Source organism: Cherax quadricarinatus, chromosome 31, assembly GCF_038502225.1.
Source record: "Cherax quadricarinatus isolate ZL_2023a chromosome 31, ASM3850222v1, whole genome shotgun sequence".
NCBI classification, from domain to species: Eukaryota; Metazoa; Arthropoda; class Malacostraca; order Decapoda; family Parastacidae; genus Cherax; species Cherax quadricarinatus.
Window position 1 is genome coordinate 6,366,300 of NC_091322.1, and position 27,145 is coordinate 6,393,444.

Below are 27,145 nucleotides of genomic sequence, written 5' to 3' on the forward strand. Positions count from 1 at the left end.
CTATGCAAGAGATCGTCTTCCTTTTTTCAACATATAAGAGCTCAAAATACTTTCCCCATCTTTCCAGTACCTCCATCTCCCTGCCTAACATGTTTCCTCTCTTGTTCGTAACAAGTCCACTTCTTCCCTTGGCTTTCTCAGCAAAATTTGCTCTCCTTTTATGTTCTCTCTGAATATAAGAGCCTGTAGACCTGCTAAGGAGTTTCTCCATTATTATGTTCTCTTTTAACGATCCCTTTTTGCTCTCCATAGTACTCGGCCTTCCATATATGCCACCTTGTTCTTAATACCAGCCTCCTGACTTCATTATTCCATCAATCACTCCTTTTCTCACCTGCACCCACCCTCCTATAACCCTAAACCTCTACTGCACACTTTATTACTACATTTTTAAATTTAATCCATATTCTTTGACCTCACTGACTGTACTATTTCAAGCTCATCTTTCTTTCAATAACTGCATTGCAACTCGCTGCAATGTACTAAACACTACCAACAAAAAGGGACAAAGGAATCACCATCAACATGGACTGTCATTAATGAAAAGCTCATTGTGCTGACTATCTTTAAAATAGCCTTTAACCCTTGCAGGGTCCAAAGGCCAAATTTCAAAGTGCGCACCAGTGTCCAAGAATTTTCAAAAAATAATTTTGTTATTTTTTCTTATGAAATGGTAGAGAATCTTATTCTGAAGGTAATAAAACAAAAGGTACAAAATTTGATGGAAAACTGACGAAATTATGCTCTCGCGAATTTTGATGTGTCAGCATCAGCGATTTTGCCGACTTTTTCTCCCATTTTAGACCAATTACTTTATTCCAGTCGACCAAATTCTTAGCTATTTCACTAGTATCACTTCTGTTCTATCGATTGAGCACAAGAAATCGCCACCTCAACTGTTTCAACTACAAAATAAAGTGATTGGAAATTGGTAATTTGGCCAATTTAGTGCAAAGTTCAAAATATTCCAATTTCAAAATAGGGTCCAGAATAAACAATGCAGGCATTCCTGACACTAAACTAACATTTCCTCTGTTCATTAGTTACATTTTCAAGTTTTACAAATGAATTCCATTTTCATTTTTAATTCACATAATGAATTTTTATTCAAACCAAAAAATGGAAGATTTACTGTCATGCTATATTGTAATAATTGTATAAATAATATCAGCACATTTGTGAACGTATATTAGACCCACCAGCTGGCATGTATTAGACGTGTAAGGTCATATGTTTACCCTTGAACATTGGCAAAAAATTTAACATTTCCGCTACTTCGAGCTCAGTTTCAAGCCATTTTCAGTACTAAAACCAATCAAAATCTATTTCTGTAATATATCTTCCATTCTATCAGATGAAACCAAGAAATCGCAAATACAGCTATATAAAACATACGAAAAAACACTGCAAAGTTGCTTATCAGACTGAGCTGAGCTCACGATGTAGATCTACGGTTTGGACCCTCGATGTAAAGCTGTAGATCTATGACACGGATCCTCAAGGGGTTAAATATATGAATAGGGAAATGCTAAAATAGCTGTCCCCAACATACATTAAACCAAAAATTGAAACAAACAACAGTGGAGGTAGGAGCAAATGGGCCCATGGCATAATTTTGTTTATAGGTCACCTTACTATAATAGCCTTTCCTCACTTAACGACGGGGTTCTGTTCCTAAGAGTAGGTCAGTAAGCGAATTGGTCATTAAGCAAGGAGCATACTGTACTGGTAGTGGGTTTGTGTCAACCATCTTTAGATATGTTTTTAATGTCACCTTTGCACCATTTCTAACATTTCTAGTATATTTTTAAATGTTTATACAGTAGTGTACTATATACTGTAATAAACAGAATCAAGGAAATCAGCTCTAATACACATTACTTAGGTTTGCATACTGGTTGGGGAGCTGGTCGTAACTGAGCAGTTGGTAAACGAGTACGTCGCTAAGTGAGGAGAGGCTGTAATATAATAATATCCTTATTTCTACAAGCACATGTACAAGGTATACAGGCCTAGCTGACATCAGTGACATACTACTATATAGAAAGTTGCTTGTTATGCAGAGCATTTTGGGCAAATTAGGTCAATTTTGCCCAGGATGCAACCCACACCAATCAACTAACACCCAGGTACCCATTTTTACTGATGGGTGAACATGGACAACCAGTGTAAGGAAACACGCCCAATATTTCCACCCTTGCTAGGAATCGAACCCAGACCCTCAGCGTGTGAAGTGAGAGCTTTGCCACCAGGCCCCGGGCCACTACTAAACATTTACCCCCCACTATATTGTTGATCACAGGTCAGATACAATGGAAACCTATTACTTCCACATTGATGAACAGCTTAAATATAAGTATTATATCTTGTTTCTTCACATTTAACTCTGAATATGTAGAGGGAGAGACAGAGGATATGAAAACACTTAGTATGTTACCGCTGATGCAAGAAACAGACAATTCTGACTTGTGCTGAGATAAAGTATACCCTATAACTTATAACATTAACAATGTAAAAGACAGATTTTTTGGGAGTAAAAGCAAATCCCTAGTCTTATAACAAAAGCTGATTTATTACCTTTAGTACAAGGTGTGCCCTTTACAGGAAAGATTTACCACATACTATTTGTCATTCCAAGACCCTACATTTTTTTAGCATGTATTCCTGGGTTATACCATACATAATACAAGGCAATGGTACTATAACATATAGATAATTTATTATTTTTTTTTTTATTTTATTTATTTTTTTTTTTTTTTTTTATTGTCACACTGGCCGATTCCCACCAAGGCAGGGTGGCCCGAAAAAGAAAAACTTTCACCATCATTCACTCCATCACTGTCTTGCCAGAAGGGTGCTTTACACTACAGTTTTTAAACTGCAACATTAACACCCCTCCTTCAGAGTGCAGGCACTGTACTTCCCATCTCCAGGACTCAAGTCCGGCCTGCCGGTTTCCCTGAATCCCTTCATAAATGTTACTTTGCTCACACTCCAACAGCACGTCAAGTATTAAAAACCATTTGTCTCCATTCACTCCTATCAAACACGCTCACGCATGCCTGCTGGAAGTCCAAGCCCCTCGCACACAAAACCTCCTTTACCCCCTCCCTCCAACCCTTCCTAGGCCGACCCCTACCCCGCCTTCCTTCCACTACAGACTGATACACTCTTGAAGTCATTCTGTTTCGCTCCATTCTCTCTACATGTCCGAACCACCTCAACAACCCTTCCTCAGCCCTCTGGACAACAATTTTGGTAATCCCGCACCTCCTCCTAACTTCCAAACTACGAATTCTCTGCATTATATTCACACCACACATTGCCCTCAGACATGACATCTCCACTGCCTCCAGCCTTCTCCTCACTGTAACATTCATCACCCATGCTTCACACCCATATAAGAGCGTTGGTAAAACTATACTCTCATACATTCCCCTCTTTGCCTCCAAGGACAAAGTTCTTTGTCTCCACAGACTCCTAAGTGCACCACTCACTCTTTTTCCCTCATCAATTCTATGATTCACCTCATCTTTCATAGACCCATCCGCTGACACGTCCACTCCCAAATATCTGAATACGTTCACCTCCTCCATACTCTCTCCCTCCAATCTGATATTCAATCTTTCATCACCTAATCTTTTTGTTATCCTCATAACCTTACTCTTTCCTGTATTCACCTTTAATTTTCTTCTTTTGCACACCCTACCAAATTCATCCACCAATCTCTGCAGCTTCTCTTCAGAATCTCCCAAGAGCACAGTGTCATCAGCAAAGAGCAGCTGTGACAACTCCCACTTTGTGTGTGATTCTTTATCTTTTAACTCCACGCCTCTTGCCAAGACCCTCGCATTTACTTCTCTTACAACCCCATCTATAAATATATTAAACAACCACGGTGACATCACACATCCTTGTCTAAGGCCTACTTTTACTGGGAAAAAATTTCCCTCTTTCCTACATACTCTAACTTGAGCCTCACTATCCTCGTAAAAACTCTTCACTGCTTTCAGTAACCTACCTCCTACACCATACACTTGCAACATCTGCCACATTGCCCCCCTATCCACCCTGTCATATGCCTTTTCCAAATCCATAAATGCCACAAAGACCTCTTTAGCCTTATCTAAATACTGTTCACTTATATGTTTCACTGTAAACACCTGGTCCACACACCCCCTACCTTTCCTAAAGCCTCCTTGTTCATCTGCTATCCTATTCTCCGTCTTACTCTTAATTCTTTCAATTATAACTCTACCATACACTTTACCAGGTACACTCAACAGACTTATCCCCCTATAATTTTTGCACTCTCTTTTATCCCCTTTGCCTTTATACAAAGGAACTATGCATGCTCTCTGCCAATCCCTAGGTACCTTACCCTCTTCCATACATTTATTAAATAATTGCACAAACCACTCCAAAACTATATCCCCACCTGCTTTTAACATTTCTATCTTTATCCCATCAATCCCGGCTGCCTTACCCCCTTTCATTTTACCTACTGCCTCACGAACTTCCCCCACACTCACAACTGGCTCTTCCTCACTCCTACAAGATGTTATTCCTCCTTGCCCTATACACGAAATCACAGCTTCCCTATCTTCATCAACATTTAACAATTCCTCAAAATATTCCCTCCATCTTCCCAATACCTCTAACTCTCCATTTAATAACTCTCCTCTCCTATTTTTAACTGACAAATCCATTTGTTCTCTAGGCTTTCTTAACTTGTTAATCTCACTCCAAAACTTTTTCTTATTTTCAACAAAATTTGTTGATAACATCTCACCCACTCTCTCATTTGCTCTCTTTTTACATTGCTTCACCACTCTCTTAACTTCTCTCTTTTTCTCCATATACTCTTCCCTCCTTGCATCACTTCTACTTTGTAAAAACTTCTCATATGCTAACTTTTTCTCCCTTACTACTCTCTTTACATCATCATTCCACCAATCGCTCCTCTTCCCTCCTGCACCCACTTTCCTGTAACCACAAACTTCTGCTGAACACTCTAACACTACATTTTTAAACCTACCCCATACCTCTTCGACCCCATTGCCTATGCTCTCATTAGCCCATCTATCCTCCAATAGCTGTTTATATCTTACCCTAACTGCCTCCTCTTTTAGTTTATAAACCTTCACCTCTCTCTTCCCTGATGCTTCTATTCTCCTTGTATCCCATCTACCTTTTACTCTCAGTGTAGCTACAACTAGAAAGTGATCTGATATATCTGTGGCCCCTCTATAAACATGTACATCCTGAAGTCTACTCAACAGTCTTTTATCTACCAATACATAATCCAACAAACTACTGTCATTTCGCCCTACATCATATCGTGTATACTTATTTATCCTCTTTTTCTTAAAATATGTATTACCTATAACTAAACCCCTTTCTATACAAAGTTCAATCAAAGGGCTCCCATTATCATTTACACCTGGCACCCCAAACTTACCTACCACACCCTCTCTAAAAGTTTCTCCTACTTTAGCATTCAGGTCCCCTACCACAATTACTCTCTCACTTGGTTCAAAGGCTCCTATACATTCACTTAACATCTCCCAAAATCTCTCTCTCTCCTTTGCATTCCTCTCTTCTCCAGGTGCATACACGCTTATTATGACCCACTTCTCGCATCCAACCTTTACTTTAATCCACATAATTCTTGAATTTACACATTCATATTCTCTTTTCTCCTTCCATAACTGATCATTTAACATTACTGCTACCCCTTCCTTTGCTCTAACTCTCTCAGATACTCCAGATTTAATCCCATTTATTTCCCCCCACTGAAACTCTCCTACCCCCTTCAGCTTTGTTTCGCTTAGAGCCAGGACATCCAACTTCTTTTCATTCATAACATCAGCAATCATCTGTTTCTTGTCATCCGCACTACATCCACGCACATTTAAGCATCCCAGTTTTATAAAGTTTTCCTTCTTCTCTTTTTTAGTAAATGTATACAGGAGAAGGGGTTACTAGCCCATTGCTCCCAGCATTTTAGTCGCCTCATACGACACGCATGGCTTACGGAGGAAAGATTCTTTTCCACTTCCCCATGGACAATAGAAGAAATAAAAAAAAGAACAAGAGCTATTTAGAAAAAGGAGAAAAACCTAGATGTATGTATATATATATATGCATGTGCATGTCTGTGAAGTGTGACCAAAGTGTAAGTAGGAGAAGCAAGATATCCCTGTTATCTAGCGTGTTTATGAGACAGAAAAAGAAACCAGCAATCCTACCATCATGCAAAACAGTTACAGGTTTTTGTTTCACAGTCATTTGGCAGGACGGTAGTACTGTACTTCCCTGGGTGGTTGCTGTCTACCAACCTACTACCTACAATATCTGCTGCATAGAGAGTAGGGAAATAACTTGGTAATTTATTTTTTAACTCAGGGATGCAGTACTGTATATACAAGCATGTCACTTTTGTGTGCTTGCTCTTTGTAAATAACATGAAAAATAGTGTTGAACCTCGTACATGATAAAAAGTTCACATTTTTTTGCAGATAGAATATTTTGAAAAGAATGAGTCATCAAAAATTATTCTATGTCGGTTTCTATATATAAATACATATACAGCTAGATAAAAAACATTGATGCTCTAATGTGTTAGGAATATTTTTGGTCCCATTTGCATTGGTAAATATATTTTCATGAAGAAAAAAACAAATAAATATTTTAGGAAAAAAAGTGTCATACAGGATCCTTGATAAAAATAAATGCAAAAAAGGCTTTAAAAGGTCAAATGAGCAGTTTAATATTAAATGAAGCAATGACACTTGTTGGAAAACTGCATTACTTGAAAAAAAGTTACTTAAACCATTAAACACGCCTGAAGATTTTATTAACTTACTTGCCTCTTGAGTGGCTCCCAGTAAAAGCAAAGGCTCGCCTGGGCATTTTCTGCCTGGAAAGAAAGAGTAGCAATTATGAGTGTTTATAAATTTACAGAAGACTGCACCAACAGGTTGTCTGGTGCTCTTGTCAACAAAAAGTAGTTTGCACGCACGCATACACACACACGTATGCGCACACACACACGCACACGCACACACACGCACACGCACGCACACGCACGCACACACACACACGCACGCAAATGCACACACATGCAGCATACACACACACATGCGCACACACACACACAATAATAGAAAAATAATAAGCATATGATAAATCAACATTCTCATATTAACCCGTAAACGGTCCAAGCAGATCTACGTTCACATGTGTAGTGCTCCAAAAGTAGATCTACGTTTTTTTTTACATATTTTCAAATGAAAAAAAAAGTAGATCAAAGATTTTTACACATTTTCAAATGTAAAAAAAAAAAAAAAAAAAAAAAAATCTACCTTTTTTACATACTTTCAAATGTTGAAAAAACGTATATATACGTTTGGACCGTTTATGGGTTAAGTTAAAGTACTTGTAAATCCCTTTTCTCTTAATGGCTCTGGGGATCATTGCCCCTGCAGTGCAATCTTAACCCTTTCAGGGTCAGCAGGCCCTTTCCTAAACTTGTTCTCAGGGTCAGAAATTTTTCAAGAAAAAAAAATAATGATTTTTTCTCATGAAATTATAGAGAATCTTTTCCTGATCATAATGACACCAAAAGTATGAAATTCGATGGAAAACTTACGGAATTATGCTCTCGCGAAGTTAGCGGTCTCGACAATGTTTATGCATCTGCTATTTTGCCCACTTTGAGACCTATTATCGGTCAATTCCAATGTTCCAGTCGACAAATATCATACCTATTTTGCTAGAACTCCATTTTGTCTATCAAATGAGTACAAGAAACCACCCATTTACCTGTTTCAACTAACCAATAACGTGGTCAGAAATTGGCAATTTTGCCAAATTTCAAAAGATGCCAATTTCCAAATAGGGTCCAGAATAAACAAGACAGACATTCCTGGCACTAAAATAACATTTCCTCTGTTGATTACTCACGTCTCCAGGCCTCTGCTACATTTCTTTTGCTCTCCACTTTGAATTTTTATTCTCACAAAGAATAGAAGATTTATGTTATGCAGACTACTTCATTCATGTAGAAATGGTATAAATAATATCAGTGCACTTGTGAAAGAATATTAGACTCACCAGTTGTCATGTATTGGATGCATGGCATGATTTGTTTACCTTTGAACTTTGGCAAAAATCGAACATTTCTGCTACTTCGAGCTCAATTTCCAGGTACTTTTCATTACGAAACAAATCAAAATCATCTCAATTTCCATAATATGGCTTCCATTCTATAAAATGAGACCAGGAAAACTAAAATACAACCATATATAGCATATGAAAATACACTGCAAAGTTGCTGTTTTAAACCAAAAACACAGTTTTTTTTCTCATTATGCACTGTGTGCTGCAGGATTTTTTTTTTTATACTGCACACACTGACCACAAAGACCCATTCTTTCATATGTAGGCCTACCAGCTTTCTCTCGCTAGATTTGAAGGCGCTAGAATTTATGCGTACTAGTACAGCACTAACCCTGGCATGCAAGCCGTACTAGTATGGCACCAACCTTGAAAGGGTTAAACCAGACTTCCTAACTTTTAGAGGAAATATTAAAAATTTAAGAGCTATTAACTCTTAAACTGTCCAAATATAGATCTACGTTCACCTGCGTGGCGCTCCAAATATTAAGAAAAATAAAAAAAAATTTTGTTTTTAAATTAAAGAGGGCTATTTTCTGTGTGGTATAAGACAAAAAAAAAAAATTTAGGACCAGTACTTACCGAGATATAAGACCATGAAGTTGGCTCTCGATGCTCACCTGACGGCAACATCCAGTCCTGCCTCTTGCAGAAGTGTTGCCGATTTACCTTTTTTTCTCGTTTTTATTTTAATTTATATAATTTTTGTTTTGATAATTACAATTTATAATAGGTCTTGTGATTTCATAGCCAATCTTTGCTCTGACACTAATATTATGTACTGAAATAGTACTCAAATTGTAACAATCACACTGACAGGTGAACATTTTCACCAGCCCTGGTCATTTACAATTGTCTAGAAATACATACAAAGTATTTATAGGTCCCAGCAATATTTTAGACATGCTGGAATATAAACCTTGAATAACGGTGTTATGACAGGGGTCAGATAAGTGACATTTGATGCATATGCCCTGCTGGAGGGAACCTTGCCTCTATATAATTTTACTCTTGCACATAAACATGTCTTTGTATGTCTGTCTGTCAGTCTGCCTGTCTGTCTGCCTGTCTGTCTATCTGTACATCTATCTCTCAGTATCTGTACATCTGTGTGTCTACCTCTGCTTATCTGTCTAGTTCTGCTTATCTGTCTTTCTGTCTGCCTGTGTGTGCATCTGTCTTTCCATCTGCTTGTCTGTGTCTCAGGGACTGGCTAATAAACCTATTGGTTTGTGGTGTATGAGCTGCTCCCTGATTGCTGAGCAAGTGACACTGCTATTATTTGCATCATGTTTATTTATGTCTTATAGTATCTACAAACACTGTATAGCACTTGGCCTGGAATTTTTGGGTTATCCTAGGTAATTTACATTACATATAATTGTATTTATGAGTATATGTGAGAGGCAGAGATGCAAACAGTGATACAGACAGAGATATAGACAGATACAAACAGAGACAGCCAGCTAGCCAGCCGAATACATAAGAACATAAGAAAGAAGGAACACTGCAGCAGGCCTACTGGCCCATGCAAAGCAGGTCCATGTCACCTCCCTGGCTTAGACCAATGACCCACCTAGTCAGGTCACATCCACTGAAAGAAAGAATACAACATCTGACCCAGTAGCACAAGCTAATCAGGTCCAATTCACACCCACTCACACCCACTCATACATTTATCTAACCCATTTTTACTTTCCTCTTAAAATGTGAGCGTTAATATGACATAAGTGAATCACTGGTGTTTGCCATGCTATTTACTTTAGCTGGCACTCAGTTGAACTGGTGCTCCCACAAGGTACTAAGTGGTCCCCGATTTTTTTCATAGTGCGCACAATGAGTGCACAGCCCCATTCTTTCTTGTCTAGGCGACTCAGGCCTATCGTACCAAATTTGAAGGAATGGAAAATAAAATGTTGATCTACGTTCGGAGCCCACCGCACGTGAATGTATATCTACGTGTGGACAGTTTAAGGGTTAAAACGTACACAACAGAGTAATGATACAATGGTAAGAATAAAAAAATATTTTTGTCCCCTTCATATTAAGGTGTGCCACAACTCCAGATACAATCCACACACAGTGTGTAATAAACATGTAAGTAATCTATCATATCGTTAATGAGGAACAACATTAGGTTCCCCCGACCCACTCAAGATTTGTTAAAAACAAAAAGATGCATAGTACAGAACAAGCTTATACTGGTGTGTATAGAGCTTTATCAAGTCATGACTTGATAAAGCTCTATACACACTGAAATGGTGCCCCAATAAGTTTGTCCTGAAATGTGTCTATTCTTTAATATTGTTGTATTCCATTTGGATCATCAAGATTTGCTCTTAATAATAATAATAATAATAATAATAATAATAATAATAATAATAATAATAATGATAATAATAATAATATCTTTATTTACTACAAGTACATGTACATGGTATACAGGCCTAGCTAACAACAATGACATACTACTGCATAGATATCCCCTTGTTATGCTCAGCATTTCGGGCAAATTAGGTCAGTGTCCCAGGATGCGACCCACACCAGTCGACTAACACCTAGGTACCCATTTTACTGATGGGGAACATAGACAACAGGTGGAAAGAAACACGCCCAATGTTTCTACTCTGGCTGGGAATCGAATCCAGGCCCTCGCCGTGTGAAGCGAGAGTGTTACTGAAATACCAATCCCATCACCATCTGCCTCTCTTCCTCTAATTAATACTTATCCATGCATCACAAGAAACAACTTCCAGTGAGCAAGGCAGCACCACAACTTAATACAGCACTGTAAAATCTTTACATTATTTTAGTGTATTTTCTGGTTTCAATAACCAAAAATTAGATGAGAATTATTTTATGTTGTTTGCAATGAAAATAGCACAAATTTTCTTGAAAAAGGTGGGACACGTTTACAATTATAACATGGGTTTTTTTATGAAAAATGGGCTCAGAGCTCCGAACACTTGAGATACAATTTTCTGAACTGCATCTGATTTGTTTGGTAGTTGGGAGTTTTCTCTAGTTCTTGTTCCCATATTTCCTCTCCTGGTCTATGACTGGAACATAGAGGTGAGTAGAAGTACAGTACATTTATCAATGACTGTTTTTACAGAGTTTGCACTGTAAAAACAATCAACCAGAATTTTTTTTAAAACGGGTACTTCCAAGGATCACCCAAAAGAAATAGCTAAATTTAACCGTGCATAATACATATCACCCATCATCACACTTTTGTAATTTTCACTTTCTTTTCTCTCATTTTTTTTTAACCTAAAATACTGTTTTATATGAACAAAAATATATCAACTTTATTAGATAAAGAGAACTGCAGCATTAACATACTAAGTAGGTTGACTACGTACTATAAATACAGATCTCAAGAAATCTCTCTCTCTGAATAAACCAGCATAGCCATGATACAAAGCTACATGTTATAACTTTCACCTTACCAGCTCTTGCCCTTTCCTGCTATTGTAATTAGTAAAAAAACTGAATCCATCTTTGCCATATCCCTTCAAGAGCACCATACGAGCTGAAGGTTTGCCACACCTGGAAAACGTAATTCAGCAATGTAAAGTTTATCAGCTATACTGAATCAATATGAATATCTTCAAGCATTTATAAGTTTATTCTCTATAAGGATTACAATGCTGAGTTTACAGAATTTGGTTATTGTGTGGTTTACATGTAGTAAAATACTAATTACAGAGGGGGCCACTAGAACACCTAGCATGGCTAGGCATTTCGGGCAGACTTAGATTAATTCTTAACTTTAAAATATTACAAATTATGAGGTAAGTTGGTATTATGGCTAAGTGACTAAATACTAGTTTGTGAGTTTAGCAATGTGAATGCTTTTGTTTTGGCACAATACATAGTTTCAGTATTGGAGTATCACAGGCCAACTTATGACTAGTTAGGATTCATTATTTTAAGATTAAGGTTATTTCTGTTTATGGTCAAATGTGAGAGTGAGTGTAAGTGTGAACCACCAGGTGGTATTCATGTAATTAGTTGACAGGGTGTATCAGGGAGATAAGATGTTTTCTAATGGTAGTTTTGAAGGTGATGAATGTGTCTGCAGTTCTAGAGTTTTCAGGTAGGGTGTTCCAGATTTTAGGGCCTTTGACATACATTGAATTTTTGTAAAGGTTTAGTCGGGCACGGGGAATGTCATAGAGATGTTTGTGTCTAGTGTTATGCCTGTGGGTTCTGTCAATTATCAAGAAAGCATTTTAGGTCAAGGTTAATATTGGAATTTAAGGTCCTGAAGATGTAGATTTCACAGTAGTAAGTGTGGATGTACTGAACAGGGAGTAAGTTTAGATCTATGAAGAGTGGGGGGGGGTGTTACCAGGGATGGGATTTAGTAATTATTCTTACTGCAGCTTTTTGTTGGGTTATTATTGGCTTTAGGTGTGTTGCTGCAGTTGATCCCCAAGCACAAATAGCAAAGGTAAGGTATGGACAAATAAGTGAGTGGTATAGTGTGAGAAGGGCATTTTGCGGCACGTAGTATCGTATCTTGGAGAGGATCCCAACCGTTTTGGATACTTTTTTGGTTATGTGTTGGATATGGGTGCTGAAATTCAGGTTGTTGTCGAGGTATAGGCCTAGGAATTTGCCCTCATTATGTCTGGCAATTAGTGTTGTCGATCTTAATGTTAATTTGCGCAACTCCTGCTCTGCTACCAAACATAATATAGTAGGTTTTGTCAGTGTTAAGCATAAGTTTATTGGCTGTCATCCAAGTCAATATTTTGAGCAGTTCCTCATTAACAATGGTGTTGAGGGTGGCAAGATTAGGGTGAGAGATGACCTAAGTCATGTCGTCAGCAAAGAGAATGGGGTTTAGGTGTTGGGATACGTTTGGAAGATCATTGATGTTTATGAGGAAGAGCAGGGAACCAAGGACACTTCCCTGCGGAACTCCAGTATCAAGTGGCCATGTTGATGATGCTGTGTCTTTAATGGTGACATACTGATACCTATTAGCAAGGTAGGATTTGAAATATGCAAGCGCATGGCCTCTTATACCATAATGGTCAAGTTTGTGGAGTAGGATGCCGTGGTCTACTGTGTCAAAAGCTTTTCTTAGGTCAATAAAAATTCCTAGTGGATATTCCTTATTTTCCAATGCTGTGTAAAGCAGATCTAGCATTTTTATAATTGCATCATTAGTGCTTTTATTTTTCCTGAATCCAAGTTGGCAGGGGTTGAGTATGTTTTGTGTCGTTATAAATGAATATAGTCTCCTGTGCACGAGTTTCTCAAAGATTTTGGATAGCAATGATAAGTTTGATATTGGCCTATAGTTGTTTAAATCTGTAGGGTCACACAAACTATTTTTATTTTATTTTTTTGTTCTATTTATACACCAAACAATACAATATTGCATTTCTCTTGTTCAGAATTCTCGAAAATATGGAATTTAAATATAGAATGATCTGCAATTAAGGATTTTGTAAAAAAAAAACAGTGAAATATTAACATAAAAAGAATGATTTCAAATGCATAGCAGACCTTTAATTTAATGAACTTTGAAAATATGGGACACTGATTGATCAATTGATTCAAAAACAATGAAGTCCACTGGTTAAAGAATTCTCCATTACTTTTATAATCAAAGCAAAATAATTTCATGTCTATACATAGCAATCTCCATACACATGGCACATATTAACCAGATTAGAGCAATGAAGAGATATGGCATCTAAAATACAATATGTCTCCATCAATGACAAAATCTCATCAACCAGACCAATTAACAGGGGGGTGCCTCAGAGCAGTATCCTTGGTCCTCTGTTGTTCTTAATCTACTGTACTGTATATCAATGACCTTTCCAACACATCTGACGAACTTAAAACGTTCTATTTGCAGATGACAATTTTTTCCTTCTATTCATATCAGGTTTCTCTCACTAACACTGTTAACCCTTTGAGGATTTCGGACGTACTAGTACGGCTTACAACCCAGGGTTTTTGATGTACTAGTACGCCTAAATTCTAGCGCCCTCAAATCTAGTGGGAGAAAGCTGGTAGGCCTTCATATGAAAGAATGGGTCTATGTGGTCAGTGTGCACAGTCTAAAAAAAATCCTGCAGCACACAGTGCATAATGAGAAAAAAAAACTTTGACCGTTTTTTTTGGAATAAAACAGCGACTTTGCACTGTATTTTCGTATGGTATTTATTGTTGTATTCTAGTTTTCTTGGTCTCATTTTATAGAATGGAAGACATATTACAGAAATTGAGATGATTTTGACTGGTTTTACAATGAAAGATACCTTGAAATTGAGCTCAAAGTAGCAGAAATGTTCGATTTTTACTAAATTTCAAAAGTAAACAAATCGTGCCAATGGTCCAATAGACGTCAACTGGTGAGTCTAATATTCTTTCACAAGTGCGCCAATAATATTTATACCATTTTTTACACTAATGCAGTAGTCTGCATAACAGTAAATCTTATATTTTTTGTGAGAATAAAAATTCAAAGTGGAAAGCAAAAGAATACAAGAGGGGCCTTGAGACATGACTAATGACCAGAGGAAATGTCATTTTAGTGCCAGGAATGTCTTTCTTGTTTATTCTGGACCCTATTTGGAAATTGGCATCTTTTGAAATTTGTATGAAATTGGCAAAATTGCTAAATTCTGACCACTGTACTGGATAGTTGAATTTCATAAATGGGTAGTTTCTTGCACCCATTCGATAGAAAAAATGGAGTTCTAGCGAAATATTCATGTTTTTTGTCGACTAGTACAGTGGAATTGGCCGAAAATGGGGCTCAAAGTGGGCAAAATCGCCGATGCGTAAATATCCCCGAGACCGCTAACTTCGCGAGAGCATAATTCCGTAAGTTTTCCATCAAATTTCAAACTTTTGGTGTCCTTATGATCGGGAAAAGATTCTCTATCTTTTCATAAGAGAAAATTATTTTTTTTTTTAAATTTGGCCGACCCTGAGAACGAGTTTCGGAGAGGGCTTGTCGACCCTCAAAGGGTTAATAATGAGCTTGAAAAGATTTCTACCTGGATGACTACCAATACTAAATCTTAATAATGACAAGATTTTCTACATTATTATTAAAAACAGAATTACAAATGTACAACTCAGTATAATAATAAATGATTCACTCATTGTAAAACAAAAAAATGGAAAATTCTTATGCCTATACCTTAACAGCAATTTAAGATTCAACACTCACATCCAGCACATAACCAAGGTCTCCAAATTATTAGGCATCCTATGAAAGATACAATGACTAGGGTGTCAAACAACAGTAGTTACTCTGTGCTGCTACTCTAATCTATCCGTAGCTCACCTATGATATTTGTGCCTGGGGATCTACTTCAGCAAATCCTGTAAAGACAATAGTAATTTAACAAAAAGCTGTCATATGAATGATCACTCAAGCAAGTGCTAAATAACACATGCTCCCAATCATCAAAAATATAAACTTGTCAACATACAAAACATTCATTTATATTACTGTGCATACTATATATACAGGATAATCAATACAAACTGAACCTTTACTTTAAAACTCTTCCTGGAAAGCTGCAAAAGAACTCAAAGGCATAACACAAGACACAAATACTTCTTTTACACCTCTTACGTAAGACTCAACTTGAGTAAAAACTCAATATAAATAAAAGACTAAAATTTGGAACTCTACTGGAAAATGCCAAAGTCAACCACTTCAAAGCTGTTGTTAAAAAGCACCTTCTTTCCTTAATAAGAGTCATGGCAGCAATATTCTACATTCAAACACATAAGAATATAAGAAAAGGAGGAACACTGCAGCAGGCCTGTTGGCCAATACTAGGCAGGTCCTTTACAACCCATCCCACTAACAAAACATTTGTCCAACCCAATTTTCAATGCCACTCAAGAAATAAGCTCTGATAATTCTATCCACTCTCATATGCAAGTCCCACTCAAATCCAACCCCTCTCACTCATGTATTTATCCAACCTAAATTTGAAACTACCCAAGGTTTTAGCCTCAATAGCCCAACTAGGTAGACTGTTCCACTCATCACCTACCCTATTTCAAAACCAATACTTTCCTATATCCTTTCTAAATCTAAGCTTGTCTAATTTCAATCTATTACTGCGGGTTCTCTCTTGGAGAGATATCCTCAAGACCTTATTTATATCCCCTTTATTAATACTCATCTTCCACTTATACACTTTGATCATGTCTCCCCTCATTCTTCATCTAACAAGTGAATGTAATTTAACCCGTAAATGGTCCAAGCAGATGTACGTTCACATGTGTAGTGCTACAAAAGTAGATCTACATTTTTTTACATATTTTCAAATGTAACAAAAAAAAAAGTAGATCTACTTTTTTTACATACTTTCAAATGTTGAAAAAACGTATATATACGTTTGGACCGTTTACGGGTTAGGGGTCTTCAATCTTTCTTCATAAGGAAGATTTCTAGTGCTATGTATTAATTTAGTCATTCTACGCTGAATGTTTTCTAACGAAGCATGCTTATTGAATTTTCATCCATTATTCATCCTCCTGTACAACTTGTATCCTCTATTATTTCTACTCCCTTATACTGTAGCAAATGCTTCAATTCATCATTCAGAGATGGTGAACCAAGAATTTTACATTGAATAATTATTGTATTTAACTTCTTATATCCATGTCTGCTGAAATAATCTTCAGAGAACGTGCATTGCATTATATTATATTCTAAGTTCATAAATTACTTCCACTCACCCTTTTACAACAAGGCAATTACAATCTGTTCATTTTACGAATTATGTTGTAACCTGTATCTCTTTTTTTAACTTCTTGTTAATATCATCTAAAAAATAATAAATCTATCTGGTATTTAAAATTAGACAAGTCTTACCCAAAATGCTGTACATGCTATGGACTTTCTGGCTATTGTGAATTCAGCGATTAGACATAGACAATCTAACTTTAATGAGCCAAAGCTGACAAAAGTATTACAGACAGAATTTTATATTCATAAACTTTTTATTACTGTTGCTGAACATCGTTTATGTATTGACCCACTTTGTTACTGTTGCTAAAAACAAGGGGCTATATTGTACATTTCTTGACCTATTTGGCTATTGTTGCTTAACACAGGGGCTATAATGTATGTCTTGCCTCACTTTGTTACTGATGCTTAACACGGGCTATTCCGTTTCTGCACTGACTTCATGGCCGTTGCTAAACACAAGAGCCATACTCATCATTTATGTAATGACATTGTGGCAGTTGCAAAAACCACATGGGAGCTATACTGTTTATGTCTTGATTTACTTTGTTACTGTTGTCTAACACACAGGACTATATTGTTTATGTATTGACTTATTTTGTGGCTGCTGCTAAACACAGGAGGAGGGAGGGGTTATACTGTTTATGTATTGACTTACATTGTACCTGTTGCTTAACACAGGGATTATACTGTGCATGTCTCAACTTACTTTGTGGCAGTTGCTAAACACATAGCATTAGTCTCTAAGATGCCTGGAGTCTGTCTTGCTTCATCAAACCAGGCAGCAAACTGTGCAAATGGCTCTTTAGCCACTAGATCATTCTCAGTAAATGCCTCTCTCTGACACTTGTAGGGTGCCCGCATCCCTGAAAATGTTGCATTAAATTAGAAACTAATTATCGGACATTCACACAAATTCTTATTAATCTTCAAAAATAATGCATTCAATTTTAAGGGTTGTACAGAAATATGTAATAATTGTGTAAAATGTTAGTGTAAAATCAAAATACAGAAAGATATCAGGTCTGAACAGTACATCGACTATGTTGAAAATATTTAACTAAGACAGGATTGGCAATGGATTAAAGTCATACAAGTTTAGATTTAGAAAGGATATATAGAGATAGAGGTTTGGTAAGAGTGGAACAAACTCCCAGGAAGCCTCACTGAGGCAAGAACTTCGAGTAGCTTTAAATGTAGGTTGGTTGGGGTACATGAGTGGGTGCGAGTTGGAAATGACTAGTATGAGCCAATAGATCTATGGCAGTGCTCTTGCATTTTTATGTTCTTATGCTGTTAAAATAAAACACTTAGTTCTGACCAGCTCCTAAATTAAATATTAGCCCGATATTCTCCTGTAAAAACATCACCTTTCCCTAATATAACCTAATAGCAATTAAATATATTAAATATGTTAAATATGGTAAACAATTCTTTCAACCACAAATATGTTAAAAACTAAATACTATTCTTATTCTCACTACTTATAATCATAAATCAACTTTAAACAAACAACTTTCTGCTTGTTTGTTCTATTTGTAATGCCTTGATGTGTTGTTTATATTTGTTTTATGTCCATGAATATAAGCAAATAATTATTGTCAATATAGTCTTAAGTTAGGCCTAAGTTTACCAGAAATGCTCTGTAAAACATGGGTTTTCTTCATTCACAATTATATATCACCCATCTCTGTACAAGACATTGTATCATGTGGAAATTAATCTTTGACTGACTTAATATCAGTTAAAAACCCAAAGAATGTAGTATCTGCTAAGAACTTCAATGGTAATAAGTCCCCCGTATGACTTTCTGTTATCCTAGGTAATTAACATGTTAAAATGTATTACAATGGTAACCATTCAAAAACTGTGTAAATAAAATAAAATAAATAAATAAATAAATAAATAAATAAATAAATAAATAAATAAATAAATAAATAAATAAATAAATAAATAAATAAATAAATAAATAAATAAATAAATAAATAAATAAATAAATAAATAAATAAAAATAAAAATAAAAATAAAAATAAAAATAAAAATAAAAATAAAAATAAAAATAAAAATAAAAATAAAAATAAAAATAAAAATAAAAATAAAAAAAATAAAAATAAATAAATAAATAAATAAATAAATAAATAAATAAATAAATAAATAAAAATAAATAAATAAATAAATAAATAAATAAATAAATAAATAAATAAATAAAATAAATAAATACACATACAACAGTACTAATCGCTGGAGTAAATGGTTAATAAACTGTCGTTGCACTTATGAAAAGCAGAAGCCATATAATCACTAAAGAAAATTTTTGAATTATGTACATGACCTAAAAACTAAAAAGACTTGAAGACTGAACACGTTTGGGAGAGCAGCAGTATTATTTCCCCGTATTCCAGGGAAAGCGCTAAACCTGTACGAGTCAAACTGCGCCTGGGTAATGGGAGTCATTGATATTTCCTCTAAGGAAGGGTAGGTTAGGCTCAGTTCCTTGGATCGAGAGCCCGTCACCGGCATCGAGGACCCAGCAACAGACGAAAAGAAACGTTAACTTACCACCAATATTAATGGACATGCTCTTATCACCCAACGCTGCTGCTGCTCTGGTCACCTGATCCTCCCCGAGCAGCGCCATTCTTCTACCACTGATTAGAGTGAAGTAAGGCCGGGCGAGCCTCAGTAGCATTGTTGGGCAGAGAGGTTGCGACGGTCCTACAACCGTATGAACCCTCCCACCACACCTGTCCAACCCCCCTACCACAACACCTGTCCAACCCCCCTACCACCACACCTGTACAACCCCCCAACCACCACACGTGTCCAACCCCCCTACCACCACACCTGTCCAACCCCCCTACCACCACACGTGTCCAACCCCCCTACCACCACACCTGTACAACCCCCCAACCACCACACGTGTCCAACCCCCCTACCACCACACATGTCCAACCCCCCAACCACCACACGTGTCCAACCCCCCAACCACCACACATGTCCAACACCCCTACCACCACACCTGTACAACCCCCCAACCACCACACATGTCCAACCCCCCTAACACCACACCTGTACAACCCCCCAACCACCACACATGTCCAACCCCCCTACCACCACACATGTCCAACCCCCCAACCACCACACGTGTCCAACACCCCTACCACCACACGTGTCCAACACCACTATCACCACACGTGTCCAACACCCCTACCACCACACGTGTCCAACCCCCTACCACCTCACCTGTCCAATACCCCTACCACCACACGTGTCCAACCCCCGTACCACCACACGTGTCCAGCCCCCCCTCCCACCACACGTGTCCAAAACCCCTACCACCACACGTGTCCAACCCCCTACCACCACACGTGTCCAACACCACTATCACCACACGTGTCCAACCCCCCTACCACCACACCTGTCCAACTCCCCTACCACCACACGTGTCCAACCCCCCTACCACCACACCTGTCCAACCCCCCTACCACCACACGTGTCCAACACCACTACCACCACACCTGTCCAACTCCCCTACCACCACACGTGTCCAACCCCCTCCCACCACACGTGTCCAACCCCCTCCAACCACACGTGTCCAAGCCCCCTCCCACCATACGTGTCCAAACCCCAAGTAAGTTAGTTTATTCAGGTATACACAGATACAGTTACATAGATTATCATACATAGCAGGATATGTGTAGCGAACCTAGGATAACCCAAAAAAAGTTAGTGACTTATTTCCAATGGGGTCCTTTTACCTTATTATTATAATATAAATGTTATATTATCTTATTATTATTATTATATAATGGAGATAACATCTTATTATCATACTAAAAAGACTATCTACTACGCGAGGGTCATTAAGACTATCTACAATACGAGGGTCATTACTGTGAATAAAATAAAATTACATGTGTGTTAGCTAAAAAAATAAAAATTCATTCCCCTCCCTTTCTGTAGCTACATTCATCAGACACCTTTTGGCACTCTCCTTGAACTGGTTCATGCTATGACTGGCTTTGAGATGTGCGGGCAGTCTGTTCCATTCCTTTATTGCTGTACAATACAAGGTGTTTGAAGCCTGGCCACTGACTGTGGGTACTACAGATTTGTGTTCTCTCCCCCTAGTACTATGATTGTTCCGGTTCCCAACCACCACACGTGTTCAACCCCCCTATTACCACACATGTCCAACTCCCCTATTACCACACATGTCCAACCCCCCTATCATCACACGTATCCAACCCCCTACCACCACACATGTCCAACCCCCTATTACCACACGTGTCCAACCCCCCTACCACCATACATGTACAACCCTCCTATTACAACATGTGTCCAACCCCCCTATTACCACACGCGCCCAACCCCCTACCACCATACGTGTCCAACCCCCTGTTACCATACGTGTAAAACCCCTACCACCAGCCCCTCTATTACCACACGTATCCAACTCCCTATTACCAAACGTGTCCAGCCCCCTATTACCACACGTGTCCAACCCTCCACCACATGTACTCACCTATTAGTGACTGCAGGGGTCGATTCACAGCTCCTGGGCCTGCCTCTTCGCTGGTCGCTACTAGGTTCATCTTCTAAAGAAATACTTCCTAACATCCCTGTGACTCGTCTGAGTTTTCAATTTCCAGTTGTGACCCCTTGTTGCTACGTCCCATCTCTGAAACATTCTGTCCCTATCCACCTTGTCAATTCCTCTCAGTATTTTATGTCATTATCATGTTCCCCATATCCCTCCTGTCCTCCAGTGTCGTCAGGTTGATTTTCCTTAGCCTCTCCTCGTAGGACATACCTTCCTTAGCTCTGGGACTAGTTTTGTTGCAAACCTTTGCCCTTTCTCTGATTTCTTGACATGTTTCACCAGGTGTGTGTTCCATACTGGTGCTGCGTACTCCAATATGGGTCTGATGTACACGGTGTACAGTATTTGCAGCTTCTTACTCAGGTGTCGAAAAGCCATTCTTAGGTTTGCCAGGCGCCCATATGGTGCAGCAGTTATCTGGTCGATGTGCGCCTTAGGAGATTGGCTCGGATGACAATCACCCCAAGATTCATTTCCTTCAGGTTTGCAACCTTTGGCCCTCTAGCCTATACTCCATCTGCAGTCTTCTTTGACCCTCCTCAATCTTCATGACTTTGTACTTGATAGGGTTAAACTCCATGAGCCAGTCGTTGGACCAGGCTTGCAGCCTGTCCAGATTCCTTTGTAGTTGTCGGTATTATATACCATTCTTGTACTACTACTACTACTACCACCACCACCTCTTCCTGCCCATATATAGCCGTCCTGCTCCACTTCTGGTTAGTGTGACTTTGTAAATGGTCCAAGTCGGACCGAAACATCGTCGTAAGCTTCTCTCTCTTTTATGTGCGGGTTATTTGTGTATCTACCTGATCCTCATCCGTTTGAATTCTCAGCATTATCTTCACATCGTCTGCAAAAAGGGACACCTTTGAATCATCCCTTCCATTAAGTCATTCACATATACCAGAAAAAACACCGGTCCTAGGACTGACCCTTGATAATCACACTCACCACGGGCACCCACTCTGACACCTCATCATGTACCATCACTTGTTTCCTTCCTGTCTGGTATTCTCTGACCCATTGCAGTGCCTGTTATTCCTGCCTGCTCCCCTTTAGCTTTAGCATTAATCTCTTGTGTGGAACTCCAGTTTCTCTCATTTGGGAATTAAGCCTGCCCATAATGCTCTGCATACAAGGGGCTTTTGGCGTGTACACCCAATCACTATATTTCTTTGTACAACTATGTATCATGTCCAAATAAAAAAATAAATAAATAAACAGAGCAGGATAAAAAGAGGAACTTGTTGCTAGTTTCCCTAAGATCAGAAACTTACAATGTTTTGGGTAATGTGTGTGCGCCAGCCAGGCCACGGGGCCAAGGTGGACATGAGGCCAAGGTGGCCCTGTGGCCTGGTTGGCAAAGCTCTCACTTCACACACGAAGTATCCGGGTTCGATTCCCGGTGGGGTAGAAACATTTCGACACGTTTACACCTATTGTCCTGTTCACCTAGCAGCAAGTAGGTACCTGGGTGTTAGTCGACTGGTGTTGTGGAAATTTATTTGGTCCCTAAAGTTCCACAGGACAGATCTGGCATGGCCGTAATGGAACGGCTGAACTGGGTGGCCCTTAAACCCACCCAAACAAAAAGCGTTCTCCCCGAACATAAACACATTTTTCTCCCCGAGTTGGCGTGGATGGTAGGCATTTATTTATTTATAGATTTACCCTTCAGGGAAGGAGTAGGTAGTTTTACTGTTAGTATATTAATATTAGGTTTACTAAGGCAACTGTAGATAATAATAATGTAGACCTAAGACCTTAACATAGGTAGTAATAGGCCGATAATGTAGGCAAACACTAGGTTAAGTTAGCTAGGGAGAACTGGCAGCCCTAGCTTGAATGACGAGGCGCGGGTCTCAAAGACACAATAGTGTGAAAATTTGTGTGGACTGCCTCCAAGTGAGTCGCCTACCCTGGCAAACTCTGTTGATGCCGAGCTGTGAGGTGGGTACCTCAGCCTCACAAGTGGCTTATAGGACAGATTTTCACAAATGATTGATGTTGCAAGAAACTCGCCTGCATGCATGTATAAAGGACTAACTTACTTGGTGTTGCAGCATATATCCTGATCTTCAACTTCCCTAAGCTTAGCCTTAGCCCCTCTGGACTTTCCCTCAGAAACCACGTGCAACCGGGAGCCTTAATTCCTGCAATATTCAATCGTTATTAGTGACCTGCCTGCACCTCAGAAATTCCTATATCCAAGAGGGTATGTATCCCCTAGTATAACTATGCAGACACGGACACTAGCTTCCAGACTGCTCTGAGACACTGGTACTTACTGGGCATGCTCTGCCTGTTGCACACCAGGCCCACAGTTCAACTCACTCACAATCTCCCCAGACACTGGCCAGAAATCTACGAGATAAAAGTGGAGGTCTTGTCTTACTGTATGGGCCTGACGGAGGTCATCTACGGTACATCGAGGTGCCTCTACCAGATTTCCCCAGGTCTCAGATGTGAAGACACATGGGGGGCGCCGTCTGCTGATCATGGCACGTCTTGTCCAGTTGGTGTCTGTCTTAAGAAGGAGCTGGTCCCTCTTCCAGACCCTCGTCACTTCATTCAAACTAGGGCTGCCAGTTCTCCCTAGCTAACTTATCCTAGTGTTTGCCTACATTATCGGCCTATTACTACCTATGTTAAGGTCTTAGGTCTACATTATTATTATCTACAGATGCCTTAGTAAACCTAACATTAGTGTACTAACAGTAAAACTACCTACTCCTTCCCTGAAGAGTAAATCTATAAATTAAATAAATGCCTACCAACAATCCACCGCCAACTAAAGAGAATGCTGTTTGTTTGGGAGGGGTTTAAGGGCCATCCAGCTCAGCCATTCCATCACGGCCATGCTGGATCTGTCCTGTGGAACTTTAGGGACCAAATAAATTTCCACATCCTCCCGCCGGCGAAGGTAGGCGCTAAGTCTAGATCAAGTCTGCCTCCCGCAGGCCCTCCCAGTGGGCCCTGGACTTGAGCGCCGTTCGACGGGTCGTCCGGCCGCTCAGCTCGGTCAGCCTCTGGTCTAATTTCTCATGTCTCGGTCCCACTGTGTGGACCTCGAGAGGTAAAAGCCTGTTGATGGGTCTTATAGTCTCGACACCATTCATTCTCACCTTCACCATTCTCAACCGCCCAGCCTTGTCTGGGTGGGTTGACACTATCAGGCCAAGAGGCCAGTATGCCCTGGGCACCTCGGATTCTACTAGCACCAGGTCCCCTTCACTTAGCATCATCTTATTTGCCTTGGGGTTGGCACCATAGAAATGTTCCCGCAAGGTTGTCAAGTAATCCCTGCGCCACACCTGGTTCCATTTGTCCAGGATGTTCACCAGTCTGTTGTGACTCCTGTGCAGTTCTTCATTGATGGGGGGACCATCTGGCCCATAATAATCCAGCTCCTTGGAAGACTGACTCAAAATTGCAGGGAAGGGCTCAATCCTCCTTCCAAACAGCATGTGACTGGGGGTGAGAGCTTCCTGCTCGTCAATCCCATTTTGTACATAGGTCAGAGGCCTGTTATTGACTCTTGCCTCTATCTCAACTAACACTGTCCTCAGTTCATCAAAGCTCACTCTCCTGCCGTGCAAGACCTTCCGAATGCACCCTTTGACTGTGCCCACCATGCATTCATAGAATCCCCCTTGCCAAGGCGCCCTGGGAGCTATGAACCTCCACTCGCACTCTATTCTCTTCAGGTGTTCTCGTACTTCTCCGTTGTCCCTAAGATTCTTGAAAACTTTATCGGCCGCCCTAAAGCTTGTGCCATTGTCCGAGATAATCAATTGCGGGAACGAGAATCTGGCTGTAAACCTCCTGAACAACTTCACAAAAGTCTCTGTTGACATATCTTCTGCCAACTCCAAATGCACCGCTCGAGTAGTGGCACAAGTAAACAGGCAGACATATACTTTCTGAGGGCCCACCCTTCGTCTCCTGGGTTCTTCAATGTGATAGCCCCAGTATAGTCTATTCCCACAGTCTCAAAGGGCCTGTCACTATGTACCCGCTCCTGAGGCAGCGGTGGTGGACCTGGGTATGGTAGGGTCCTCCCATCATACCGCTGGCAGACCGTGCAACTCTTTAGCACCCTTTTGATGGCAGCTCGACCCTTCAGTACCCAGTAATTCTGACGTAGGCAGGTGAGGGTATCTCCAAACCCCCCATGTAAGGTCCTCTGATGGGCATCTTGTATCAATAGCTCTGACGCCCATCCCTCCTTTCCCAGTAGCACGGGATGTTTGGACCCATAGCTGAGCTCAGAGTTTTGTATTCTTCCCCGGCATCTTATTAGCCCCGCATGATCTAGGAACAATCCCAATGAGTGAACCAATTTACTGTTCCCCGAGTCGTCATCGTTGGACACGCGTCCTGACGCCATAACCTGCTGCCTGGCTGCAAGTACTTCCAGCACTCCTGGAAACCTCTCCCTTTGGTACTGCCTTATCCAATATTCTCTGGGACCCACGAGAGACAACTGTCGACCTTGGCTTACCTTGTCATGCAGCTTCCTCACAAATCGAAATACCATTTCCGTGACTCCTATAAGTTTCCTCCAAGAGTAGCACCTGGGGTCAAATAATTCAGTGTCGGGTTCCCCCGCAAAGTGTACTATGCTGCTGGTTGTCTCCACGAATTTCTGCTCTGGCCAGCAATCCCTTGCCGGTAACCAATCTGGGCCTTTGAACCAAATCTCGCTTTTACTCAGCCTTTTGTGTGTCACCCCTCAGCTTATCAGGTCGGCTGGGTTTTGATCTGTAGGCACATACAGAATTGTTGACGTTGACTGTAGTTCCCGTATCTCCTTTACCCGATTCCTGACATAGGGGAGCTTAGACCTGTCGTTCTGGACCCACTGTAAGGCCACCTCCGAGTCTGTCCATACATAGGTGTGTGTCACCCTCAGATTACTCGACACCTCCTCTACGTACTTACCCAGTCTTGCTCCCAGCAACATCGCCGTGAGCTCTAGCTTTGGGATCGAGCAATCCTTCAGGGGTGTCACCCGCGCACGACTGGTGACCAGATTGACTTGGTCCCCGGCCACCAAATACGCTACTGCCCCATAGGCCCTGGAGGAGGCATCACAGAAGACATGCAGGTCATAATCCCGCCCGGTGCACCCGATGGACCTGGGGAATGTGAACTCATGCAATTCCGCTAGATCTTTGCTAACCAGATCCCACTCCTGGCAGACTGTTTCTGGCAGTGGGTCGTCCCAACCTAGGTTCAGCTCCCAGGTCTGTTGCACTAGCATCCTCCCTCGAATGGTGATGGGTGTCAACAAACCCAAAGGATCGAAGGCAGTCTGCACTTTGCTCAACAAAGACCTCCTGGTCAGCTTCCCTTCCCCATCAGGTTTCCTCTTTAGCCTAAGTCTGTCTTCCTTGATTTCCCACTCCAGTCCCAACACCGATGTTACCTCAGGTACTGAGTAGCCAGCATAGTCACACTCCACCGTGCCCCACAACGTTGGATTGTTTGTCACCCATTCTCTCAATGGCATGTTAGCCGAGAGCATCTCCTGATTAGACTCTCGGTAAATGTCCATCAACAGCCTTTCATCTGAGGTGGTACCTTGCATGTTGTCTACATAA

At 40.0% G+C, this 27,145-nt stretch overlaps 1 protein-coding gene across 1 annotated transcript in view; it reads right to left on the reverse strand.

Annotated features, from left to right (window-relative positions):
• LOC128697817 (pyridoxine/pyridoxamine 5'-phosphate oxidase-like) overlaps window positions 1-19,651 on the reverse strand; it is a 48,850-nt gene extending 29,199 nt beyond the window's left edge. The window contains exons 1-4 of the mRNA XM_070090163.1: window positions 19,493-19,651; window positions 17,643-17,799; window positions 11,634-11,733; window positions 6,869-6,922 (exon numbers count right to left, since the gene is read on the reverse strand). Of these exons, the coding sequence (XP_069946264.1) occupies window positions 6,869-6,922; window positions 11,634-11,733; window positions 17,643-17,799; window positions 19,493-19,622 (441 nt within the window). The 5' untranslated portion in view covers window positions 19,623-19,651. The remainder of the gene's footprint in view (window positions 1-6,868; window positions 6,923-11,633; window positions 11,734-17,642; window positions 17,800-19,492) is intronic.
• Between the last annotated feature and the right edge of the window lie 7,494 nt (window positions 19,652-27,145).